The sequence below is a fragment of the Pelodiscus sinensis genome, chromosome 3 (assembly GCF_052426305.1).
Source record: "Pelodiscus sinensis isolate ZL-2025 chromosome 3, ASM5242630v1, whole genome shotgun sequence".
Classification (NCBI taxonomy): Eukaryota; Metazoa; Chordata; order Testudines; family Trionychidae; genus Pelodiscus; species Pelodiscus sinensis.
The window spans coordinates 15853369-15865772 of record NC_143054.1 but is presented as its reverse complement, the minus strand read 5'-3'; the positions used below and the strand labels follow the sequence as shown (position 1 = coordinate 15865772).

Sequence of the window (12404 nt, the reverse complement as noted above, 5' to 3'; positions counted from 1 at the left end):
TATAGCACCTTCCTTTAAAAGGCCTGAAAGCATTTTACACGCATTTATGAATTGTCAATAGAAATGCACTTAAACCATAAACTTTAACCCTGAATTGGAATCCTTCTTCCACCAGCCACCCTCTCCTCCCCTCCCATTTCTGGCATTTTTGGATTTGGAGTATAGTTGATTATGAGAGAAGTCAGACATAAAATTGGGTCTGAGCTCTAAAGTGTGCTAAACTTTACAGCTCAAATCTGGGAATTTGGCCTGGTGACACCTCTAATCCTCACAACTTCCCTGTAAAGCAGGTTATTATCAATATTGTCATTTTATAGTTGGAGAAAAGTTAAAGTGACTCATGCAAGTGTAACCCACACACTGGCTGGGTGGCAATCTAGTGGCAATTAGACCACTAACAGAGAGAATGAGTGTGTTCTATAGCCTTAGCTAATAGTCAGCTAGCTTTTAGCTCAGGCACTAAGCTCTGGAGGTCCCAGGTTTAGTTCCACTTATTGGTGTTACACAAGGACACGAGGCAGGGAAAACTGGGATTAGCATCCAGGTTTTTTGACCAAAAGTACCATGGATTATGTTTCCTTTTTCCACACTGGAACTCTGGCCTATGTTTTTCTTGTAGGACAAAATTTCTTTTGAGCTGGGATTCTGCTAGATTTAGGGCTGTTCTGTGCTGGTGAACTCATTAAGATAGCAGCGAAGCTACAAGCCCTATAGGCTTAATTATTTTAAAAATCATTCTCTTTTGGGGACCTGTTCACAAAGTGACGTGCACCCTCAGTTCCCACTTAAGTCTGTGGGAGTTATGGGCCCTTCATGTTTCATAGCACCAGGGAATTGTCCATGCTGCTACATCCCTGTAACTTGTGCCTCCAAGCAGCAGACAAAAACAGGGGTAACGCATCATTTCCTGACTGCAGCTGCCTCCGTCTTGTCTTAAGGAAAGCCATTTGGAACCTGGCTATACTGACCAGCAGAAGCATTTCCAGAACAAATCTGTAGGATACAGGTGGGCAGCTGCAGACCAAAACAGCAAACACTTGCCTTTAGCCCCTGCTAGCACTGAGTTGTGCAGCAGTTGGGGAAGTTACAGGCAAATACAGAGATATGTCCTGGCCACCTTCGGTACCTCTTTAGTTGAAGTCGATCTATAAAGAGGCAATGTTCTGATTAATGGCAAAGGAGTGCAAAAAGCCAGGATACCACGTCACACACTCACTTGTGGGAGTGTTTGCTTTCTTTTATCAGTCTTCTCATGGCACACTGAGCGATAAGTCAGGGTCCTTTGGCATTCCAGCTACAAAAGCATTCGTGTTTGTTTCAAGCAGCCCCACGGAGCTTTTACAGTAATATTTCTATAGAAATTTGCAAAGCAAATAGAAACAAGATCAGTAGCTGGTGATTCTACTATTTAGCTGGTAAACTTGTCAGATTTAGGCCTCAGTGCTCAACTTTAAAAATGAGTATGCATGCAATTTTACAGCACGTGTGTCTGCATTCTTAGTTACATGATGTCTGTAGCTGCAGACTACAGAATTGATATTTATTATAGGTCTGATCCAGAGCCCATTGCTGGCTACAGTAGGCTTTGGATCTTTAATTGTGACCAAGAGGATAGCAACAAACCTGAAATCATCCCTCTCTGTATAGTACTTACCCGATTCTTGTCACGTTAGTACCTGAGTGCGTCCGTTCTGGCCTAGAGGTGGGACTTGCCTGTAAATCAGGGTAGCAGTACTTTAGCAGCAGGGATGGTGCCTCTATTTAACCTGTGATAGTTCTGTGGGAAAGGTACTTTGATTTCCAGTATTTTTGCAGAAAATCTCTTTAATAATGTGTGTGGGGGTGGGGGGACCATAACTCCCCCATAAACAGTGACATGCTGCCAATGTAGTTACAAGTAGCATCCCAAAACCAATCCTGGGGAGTCAGACCAACTTCCCTGTGAAATTGCTGGTTTTAGATGTTTGACAAGGGGCTCTCTTGGCATCCCCTCCATTACATCGCTGCCCTAACATGGCGAGTACAGCTGGCTGCTGGGCCTTAGAAGAGACGGCTAGGCACAGCGCAGCGAGCACCGTTAATGAGGAACTGCTTCCTGCTGAGCTCTCCGAGGGCCTGATGCCATCACGGGAAATCAGATGCAGTACTGCACAAATTAGTGTTTATGTATTAAAACAGCAAGGAGAAAATAGCCATAACAAGCTTGGCCTAGGCCATTTCCTGGGGAATTAATGACCGTCTGGGCTGATGCTCCCAGCTGATCATTAGTCCACAGGAAATAGCCTCAATAATTATGGTTGCTTGGTTTCTTTTTGTAAAAAATGTGTTTCTAATTTTGGCTGGTGAGGAGCCTCTCGAAAACGGTGTGCGTTCCATGCACAGGTTGGGGCTGGGAGAGGGGAGCTACATGCCTTTGGGCTGCATACATTAAAAAAACTGTTTTAGCAGCCTTCAATTAACCACCTTTTCAGCTGTATGCCCAGCCCAGAAAGAAAGGCACCATAAGGAGGGAGAGCTAATCACTGCTAAGGAGATTGCATGGCATGTCAGGAGGGGCCTTGAGGGGAAGAAGGTAACTCTCAGAAGTCATCCGAAACTGAAGGAGGAATCCCGTACACTAGATAATACTGTAAACTTGGCCTTCTTCACGTGAAGGGGGCATCTGGAGCAATCTGCCAAATGAATACGTGCTCTGACTCAGCAAAGTGTCTAAGCATGTGCACAAGGCTCAGTGAAGATAAAAGGGTTTAAACGTGCAAAAAACAAAGAACATGTATAAGCTGTTTGCTGAATCAGGACCTGGGGAGGGCAGCTAGCATGAAGTCTAGGTTGGATACTTGTTTAGAGAAGCCTTGAATAAAGACTATTGATACTCACCCCCTACACACATTCCAGAGGGGAAGGATACTAGCCTGGGAGTCAAGAGATCTGAATTCAGTTCCTGATCTGCTAGTGACTTCCTCCGTGACCTTGGGCAAGTCACCTAGGCCCGAATGCATAAAAGGAATGAGCTGCCTACATGCCATTTTTGGCATTTCTGCAATGCACAATACTCCTGCTGAACCCTGCTTAAGTTGTTAGGATAGACATTCCCTGGACATTTATGTTTTTTGCCTTTGGGCATGTGTCTTGTAGCCTCTTGCCAGGCATCTGGGCACCTCTTTGCTGTCTAAGTTGCAGATGAATTCACAAACTGGGGAAGGCAGGCATTCGTCCAAACTGGTAGGGGTGCTAGTGGCTGCCTAGTGGATCCGGTCCCATGCAAAATCTGGGTTGGGTGTTGCCAACCTTTTTTATATATTTTCGTCCCATGGTTAGAGCACTTGATTGGGAAGTGGGAGACCCTGCTTCAATTCCTCTCCCCCTCCGGTTGCCAAAAGGGGAGAAGGGATCCTAACAGACGGTTCCACCACTCACCGGCGTGCATGTCCAAATGCAGATCAGCAGGACAGTCTGTGTTAATTCTCCATTAGTCTCTCCTGCTGAAGCTGGTTCACTGTGGGTCCATAATGAAATCTGTTGGCCTAAGAGGATTAGGTCCTAGGTGGGTGCCTCATTTTTGTGTACGTGCTCAATGGCCCTTAAGTATTAATCCACAGTGGAATAGGAATAAGGATTTAGGTGCCTAAATCCTTTTAAAGTGACGAGGAGTCCTGTGGCACCTTATAGACTAACTGAAGTGTAAGAGCATAAGCTTTCGTGGGCAAAGACCCACTTTGTCAGATGCATGTAGTGGAAATTTCCAGAGGCAGGTATAAATATGCAGGCCAGGATCAGGCTGGAGATGACGAGGTGGATCCAATCAAGGAGGATGAGGCCCACTTCTAGCAGCTGATCTGGAGGTGTGAAATCCTTTTGTGCATTCAGGACCCACTGTCTCAGTTCCTCAGCTGTCCAATAGGATAATAGCACTTTCCTACCTCATAGGGGTATTGTGAGGCTAAATATATTAAAGATTTTGAAGTGCTCAATTACATCAGTAACGGGGCCTGAGAGCCAGAAATAGATTGCAATGAGAACCGTTGAGTCCATTTCATTTAATTTTTCACTGGGTTTTAGCGTATATGCTGGACCATCCAGGAGACAGAAATCTGCTATTTAGCCACATAGTGGTTACAGCACTATCAAGAACTGTGCAAATTTCCCCAGACTGTCTTGTCAGCAAGCCTCAGCTCTGCCCCCGAAGTACTGGGGTGGGGAGCTTATGGGTGGTATCAGTATGCAAATCCCCATCTCTGAAGTCACGACTACACTTGCAGGGCAAAAGTCGAATTAAGATACACAACTTCAGCTGCGTCAGTTGCATAGTTGAAGTTGAAATAACGTAATTTGGCTTTTGGCGCTGTCTACACAACAGGAAGTCAAAGGAAGAGCACTCTTCCTTTGACTTCCCTTACTCCTCGTGAAACGAGGGTTACAGAAGTCGAAGTAAGAAGTCCTCCAGCTTGACATTATTTCGAAATAAAGGCTTGCTATGGAGAGGCGCATTTTCTGTTTTGAAATCACATCAGTTATTCCAAAATAACGCGGCTGTGTAGACATACCTTGAGTGGCCTCGTTATACTGCGCTAATACCCAGCATAGACAACGCTGTGTTGAGGGGTGGGCTTCTCTCATCAGCATAACTGCCACCTCTTGGGAAGGTGGGGTAGCTGTGCTGATGGAGAAGCAATTCTATCAGCGTAGGTAGCATCTTCATGAAGCGCGACAGTGGCTCAGCTGCGTCACTGCAGCGCTGCCAGTGTAGACAAGCTCAGGGTCCTTTGAGGCCTGGCACCTCACAGGTCGTCAGAAGCCTAACTGCCACTGAAACCTGTTGGAGCTCAGCGGCTGAATACCAAGTGAGGTGCTGGGTCTCAGGCGCTTTAGAACCGTTTCCTGAGCTAACGCAATCCGTGTAGCCTGGCGACAGACATACCAGTGAGTGCCCAGTCTGAGATTGTGCCGTGTGATCTGCCCACTTGGAATCTGGACTGACAATCCCAAGTCCTATCACTACAGAGCCGCCCGATGCCCATCGCACTCAGGCATTCTGAACCTGAACTGTGCAGTGACCTTCTCCTGGCCCCATCTGCTTCCTGCCCTTCCTGTCTGCCTCTTCAGACATTCCCCTTTCTTTTGCCTATTGTAACGGGTGCCCTTAAAGAGACAATTCCCCCTTTCTTCCAGCCAGCCAATCAGAAGACCTCTCCCCAACACTGATAGTTATGGTGAGAACATTTATTTGTAAAGGCACAGAGTTTTAAGTCCATCCCCCTCACCACACCACAGTGCTCTGAGAAAAGCCTCTTTACATCTAACAGATTGCAAGTGCACAGTGCAGGCAAGGCCGTTCTCAGAGCAACAGCCGGGATTTTGTATTCAATCAGAGGAATGCAGCTTGATGACAGACCACAACATATGGCCCTCAGTTAAGATGGTCCATCAGGACTGAGCCATATAGTTTGGTTTGTAAAGCAAGATACGCACTTGTAATGCTCTGGATAGTGCAGTTTCCTATTAATTATGATTTATTAGAAGTTACAAGTTCACTTTTCTTACATTTTAAGAATTAGCCCATGGACTGTATCTGGCTCGTTTAAGTTTCATGTGTCATAAGGCAAGGATAATTGGCCAAACTCACTTGTGTGGGTGAGTGGGCGTGTAGATGGTGTGTAGATATGTGCATGTGAGTATACACATGTAAACTTTTTGTCAGAAGGGCAGGCTTTTTGTTCTATGTTTGTGCAGTACCTAACACAGTGGATCCTGGTTCATGACTGGTATGCCTCCTAAGAGTTACCACCATGCTAATAATAATATTTTCAAAAATGACTAGTAATTTGGCATGCTTTCATGTTTGATTGTGAAACTTGAAATGCCCTAAAAGTGGTTTGCTTTTCAGAAATGCTGAAAGTTCATACTTGGAAAGTTAGGCTCCCTCTTAAGCTATCTTAGGTTCACCACCAAAAAAATGCCCCCCCCCCCTCAAATTATTAGTCACAGTTCAAAATTCAAAATCTTGTCCATCAGTGAATTAGCTGTTCTAGAACAGAAAATGCCCCTTTGCTGTGCTTTGGGAGCATGGTTGCTATGTGACTGGACTGTCTATATAAACTGATAAATGCCAGATCTGGAGTTGAATGCAGGGTTACAGTTCAATCAAAGAGGCCAGCTTGTGTCTTAAATGCTGATGGCATAACTATGCCAGAAGAGCCCAATGATTCAATTACTACCCTGGTACTGAATGAAGGACTGTCTGTTTATAGTTGTGTGTAGTGTATGAAAAAAAAAATACACTGGGTGGGCTGGAGCTGTTCACATGGGGATGTTCAAGTCAATGGGAGTTAAGCACTCAACTCCCTTAGGCCCCTTTGAAAATCCCTGCCCTAAGGAATCACCAATGCAATCTTATGTTCAATACAGGCTTGTACTTGTTATTTATTTGTGCAGTGCCATGAGCAGGGTCAGGTGTTTTTTAGGTAAGGATGAAAATAAAGTTTACAGTCCTGGCTGCATTCAAGTCAATGGCAATTTTACTAGGATTTCGCCCAAGATCTCTGCTCCAAAGAGCAATCTAATTAGAGACCTTACAAACAAAGCAGGAGGCTAGAGCAGCACCAGATAGCAGTGCAATTGAATGGTGAGGCTTGGCACCCATTTTGTCAGTCCGGTGGATTTGATATGCAGCGCTGAAAGAGCTTTTGTTTCATGTACCCGTTTCAGCAGGTTAGAATCCCAGAGGGCAGTGGGGTTCATCAGCCTCCTTAGAGAAATGTGGTGTTAAGAAAGGGCTTGAACAAGGAGAGAGTGGAAACAGGATGGACTAGACCAAGTACGGGCACCCAGATGTATGGTGCAGCATGAAAGTAGACCCAGAGATAGGGAAGGACGAGGCACAAAGTGGGCACTTAATCTGGTAGCTGGTGCAGAGTGAAGGGGGAAATGGGGTGAATAGATGCAGAGGAGTGGTCACTCAGTGCATAGGGCCCTGTAGAGAAAGATGAGGAGTTCAAACGGGATCCAAACTGGGGGTGTGAAGGGTTAACTGCTAAGCATCACTCTCAACAGCTTAGGGTTAGGGTTAGGGTTGGGTGATGCTTACTAGTTGATAGGTGATGCTTACCGGTTCTGGTTAACCATTAACCAGTGGGGGCTGGAGCAGCTCCCCACTTGCCACAGAAAGGGGGCTGTTCCATCCTCGCGGGGGACCCACTGTGAAGAGGGGCTGCTCTGGTCGTCTGGAGCAGCCCCTGCCTGCAGTGTGCCCAGGTCTACTCTGGATGACTGGAGCAGCCCCTGCCTGTGATGCACCCGGACCTGCCGCGGACAGGGCCAGGGTAGAGTAGCCCGTGCCTGCACCCGGGGGATGGCTCTGCTGGGCTGAAGCAGCCCTCCTGCCCATGCCCCCTGTAATCGGTTAACTGGTTAAACAGCATGGGTACATCCACACAGCAACATTATTTAATAACTTAGTCCGTGTCTATACAGGAGGCAGTCTTATCGAGATAATGTCCAAATACTGTCAAGCTGGAGGACTTCTTACTCTGACTCTTGTAACTCTCATTGTACGAGGAGTAAGGGAAGTGGGAAGAAGAGTGCTCTATTTCGAAATAAGTACTGAGTAGAAGCTCCCAATTTCGAAATAAGCTATTTTGAAATAAACAATGCAGTTGACATAGCTCAATTTGTGTAGCTTTTTTTGAGTTAAGCCCTGCTGTGTAGACACACTCCGGCTGTGTCTACACTGGGCCACTTATTCCGGAAAATCAGCCGCTTTTCCGGAATAAGCTGCGAGCTGTCTACACTGGCCCTTGAATTTCCGGAAAAGCAACGACGCTCACTGTACAAAATCAGCCGCTATTCAGGAAAAACTATTCTGCTCCCGCTCGGGCATAAGTCCTTATTCCGGAACACTGTTCCGGAAAAGGGCCAGTGTAGACAGCCCAGTAGTCTTTTCTGGAAAAAAGCCCCGATCGCGAAAATGGCGATCGGGGCTCTTTTCCGGAAAAGCACGTCTACATTGGCTACAGATGCTTTTCCGGAAAAAGGGCTTTTCCGGAAAAGCAGCCTGCCAATGTAGACGCTCCTTTTCCGGAAAAACTGAAAACGGAATAGTATTCCGTTTTAAGCAGTTCCGGAAATTCATGCCAGTGTAGACACAGCCTCCATGTTTAACATATTGACCAATTAAATGGGATGTTACATCCCTAATCCAAACAACAAGAGGCACATCCTTCCTGTCCAGAATTCTTCCCCCTCATGCTTGCTGTAGCTGTGCCGTGAGCATTGTCAGGTATCGACCTTTGCAGTGACCTTTTCCCTCATTCAAACCCCGAGTCAGGGTCCGCTGCTGGGGAGCAGTTAAAATATACTCTTTTGTTTACTTTGTGATCCCATGTTCCAAGGGAGTGTTAGAGGCAATGGGTTTGAGATTATTATGTTGAGATCAAGTCTGACATCTGGTGTATTATTTGAATTTACACGTGGGTCATTCCCTTTCCCAATACGTTTTGGGATGAACTCAGACAAATATTCAGCCCTAATTCAAGTCAAAGCCATTAACATGGGGTGGGGGGTGGGGGAGACTCCAAGACACTCCAAGATTTTGGTAAGTGGTCAAGAGCCGCACACTTCCATGATATTAATGGAGGAGGTGCAGGGTCTGGGAGGGGGTTGTGACCTGGAAGAGGTGTGTAGCAGAGGGTGCAAGGTCTGGGAGGAGGCATAGGTGCAGGAGTCGGAGTGCAGAGTGTTTGGGTTTGGGTTATGTGGCATAGAGGAGAAGGAAGAGGCAGAGGATTGAAGGAAGGGAGGGACTGGGGTGCCAGAGGCAGGCTCTGGCTAGAAGGTGCTTATCTGGGTGACTCCCAGCCAGCAGCCCAACTGATTTCTCAGCCAAGCTCACTGTCTTCCATGGCTATGCAGGCCACTCAGAGCAATGGCTGCAGCGGCCATGTGTGCTAAGTGCTGGGAGCTGGGGGGAAGGGTACTTCATGCAAAACCTTTCCCCCCCACTTCCCTGGGCTTGTAACATTCAGAGATGCACACGTGGCCCAGCAGACAACTTTTCTGAGCAATCTGTGGAGGCAGAGCAGGCAGGGAGCCTGGCTGAGACTTCCATTGGGCAGCAGGCTGGACACAATAGCTTGGTGGATTGGATCTGGCCTCCGTGGTTTGTATTTTGCCTGCCCCTGCCTGAACAGGATTGAATTTGGCTCCAGGTATTTTGCCTAGTTCATCGTCATCCTTTGTTGGATCAACTGCTTTATTGCAAATGGGCCAAAGTGGTTCATAGAAATCGTGTGTAATTACGATGAATCGAATGCATAAGCAAACACAAAAATTAGATGACATTTTAAAATACAGCCCGGTTCCTTCAAAGTTTCATTATGACATCTCAGAAACATTTTTATGCAGATGCTGACAAGTGAATGTTCTGGCTTCATCTAGTTTGGGGTATCCTCAACAGTGCATTTTGGTGGGGTAGGCAGAAAACTAGCTCGTTTACCTTCAGTAAACAAATGAATAGCTAATATGTCACTTTCTCGGTACAGGGCTTATCATTTCAGCAGTGCAAAAGTGCACTATAAAGCTTTATAAAGTGCACTTAGTCACTGCTGACTGTGATGCTTGCTAACGTCACAATCCCACTCCCATGGGCAGTGGAGTTAGCATTGAATCTGGTGGGCTGCTCCTTTAAAATATTGGATGGCTTTAGGACATAATGAGCTCTTGTTAGGTATGCAGAAAATGCCTCAGGAAAATGCCTCAGTGACATGCCTTGTTTGGGATGATACAGGGGAAGCTTCAGGAGTATCATCATGAAACCAGGCGAAGATCTGAATCTCTGAAGAAACTTGGGGCTGTTGGAACTTGTGCCGTGGCTCCGTGGGACTCGCTTGTTCCATATCTTGTCCTCTGAGACTTGTTTCTCTTCTCCCTGCAGAAAATCCGGAGCGAGCTGCGCTGTACTTCGTCTCTGGCGTGTGCATTGGACTCGTCTTGACCCTGTTGGCCTTGGTGCTGAAGGTGTCCTGCCGAACTGACTGCAAACATTCCCCAGGGAAAAAGCCTCCTCGGGAGCCAGAGAGCGACAGCGACAGCAGCGACAGCGACGACGATTCGGACACCACCTCGGACCTGTCGGCCCGCAGGCATCGCAGGTTCGAAAGAACTTTGAACATGAACGTCTTCACCTCCGCTGAGGAGCTGGAGAGGGCGCAGAGGCTAGAAGAGCGGGAGCGCATCATCCGGGAGATATGGATGAATGGGCAGCCGGACATCCCAGGGACCAGAAGCCTGAATCGCTACTACTAAAAGTGTTGGGAAATCCCACTGTTCGGTACTGCAGCCTAGGTCTTCCTGGGCCTGCTAAAGAAGAGGGGGAGGAAAGGAGTGTTACATTGGAGTCTCCCCTTTTCCTTTCAGAAGGGCTAATTGGAGCACTGTGTATGGACAGCAATAAAGCTTTCCCCTTCCCTTTTCCCCTGACATATTGCTACCGACACCAGGAAAAACACCCCCCAGTATTTTCTCTTTGGAATCAGTCTGGTTATAGCAGAGGTGGATGCCAGCTTCTCTTCTTGGCGTACAGTGGGTGGGAGGCACACAGTTCAGGCCCTCCCTCTCATTCTGGAAGTTGAACGTGCTACGGTACAAATGCTGCTCTCATGCATGGCTGGGAAACTATCAGTGTTCTGCTTTCCCCAAAGATTTCAGGAGCATCGTATGCAAACGGAGGCTCTGTGTCCATTAGAGGCTAATGTGGGGTGGGAGGGGTGAGAGGCACAAGCTCATGATGCGTGACTGTCTTGTGACTTTGGAAGCCACGAGATTAACCTAGTTAAAAATAATTTTATAAGATGTGGGGATTCTTATACCAAGAAATCATCTTGGTGCTTGGACAGTCAACAGTGTGTCTTGTTATTTAAGATGGTGTTTTAATCGTGCTTTTTTGTGGCAGCATTTTTTTTTACTGACACCTCAGGGATAAAATCCTATTTTTTAGTACGTTTCCCCATCTCCTTCCCCACAAACAAACCTGCTACCAACAATGAAATTATGGTATTATAGGAGATGTGTCAGTGATCAGTGAAATGTTAAAGAGCCTCAAAGAGGTTGAAAAGGGGTTTGTTTGTTTTGAGTTTATATATATATATATATATATTTGAAGAGGCTGCACAGCAATGTGCCTTATTCTTTTTTGTTGTTAAACTACAGTTTTCCATGGATAGTGATGCACAATGTTTTATATATTTTATTAAAAAAAGAAAAAGTTTGTATTTAGCAGAGAAAAATGAGGATGAAATGGAGCAAATTCACCAGCAGGATGGGAAATAAATGCAAAATAAATTCCGCTTCGTTTATATCTATTTTACTTTACATCTTTGCTCTTGGCTGGTGATTCATTGCAGTCAAATACTTAGGAAGTGAAGCAAGCTTTTGTGGCTACTCTGAGCTGAAACAAGTGTCTAAGGGCACGCCTACGTTGCAAAAAAGCGCACATTCTTAACTCAGGTTAGCTAACCCAGGCAAAAATAGTAACTTGGCTTTTAACTTGGGGTTACAATCTGGCCTTCAACTTTACGCTGCTAACCCAAGTGAAAAGCCAACTTGCCGAGTCTTTGCTGCTATTTTCTCCCAAAGTAACCAGCCTGCGTTAGGATCATGCCTCTTGGTATTGCAGAGTAGCGGCCACCTCCAGGAGTCTGCAAAAGCTTCTCACACATATACACCCCTGTTATCCCAGTGTGTTCTGGATTTCTTTTACCTCTTCTTCTGAAGCACCAGGATGGCCAGAAATGAAGGTAGGATATCAGACAGGGAGGGCCTGTTCTCTGAGGTGGCACTGAGCATGATGTTTGGTTGACTAGGTCTTGCTCATATGCTGAGGGTCTAACTGGTTGTCATAGGTGGGGTCAGGAAGAAATTTCCCCCCTGATGGGCAGTGATGTTGGGGGAGGGAAGGGTGCCATCCTCTTTAGCATGTGGGTGACAATCGCTTGCCAGACTTATCTGGCTGTGTCTAGACTGCATCCCTTTTCTGTAAAAGGGATGCAAATTAGACACATTGCAATTGCAAATGAAGCAGGGATTTAAATCCCCCCTGCTTCGTTTGCATAAAAATGGCTGCCACTTTTTTCTGGCTCGGAGCTTTGCCGGAAAAAAGCGCCAGTCTAGACGTGGATCTTTCGGAAAATAAAGCCTTTTCCGAAAGATACCTTATCACTTATTTTAAGGAATAAGGGGTCTTTCGGAAAAGGGTTTATTTAAATCCCCACTTCATTTGCAATTGCGATGTGTCTAATTTGCATCCCTTTTACGGAAAAGGGATGCAGTCTAGACACAGCCACCTGGGTATATCCGACTTTAGCATTTCCCTGCCATTGCAGGGCTACACTTCAGTTACTCCTACTCTCCGC

The 12404-nt window shown here is 46.3% G+C and overlaps 1 protein-coding gene across 4 annotated transcripts in view; it reads left to right on the top strand.

Annotated features, from left to right (window-relative positions):
- EVA1A (eva-1 homolog A, regulator of programmed cell death) overlaps positions 1-11364 on the top strand; it is a 283259-nt gene extending 271895 nt beyond the window's left edge. For all 4 annotated transcript variants that reach the window (XM_075923396.2, XM_089777027.1, XM_089777026.1 and 1 more), the window contains one exon: positions 9929-11364. In XM_075923396.2, the coding sequence (XP_075779511.2) occupies positions 9929-10299 (371 nt within the window). In that variant the 3' untranslated portion in view covers positions 10300-11364. The remainder of the gene's footprint in view (positions 1-9928) is intronic.
- Positions 11365-12404: the final 1040 nt, after the last annotated feature.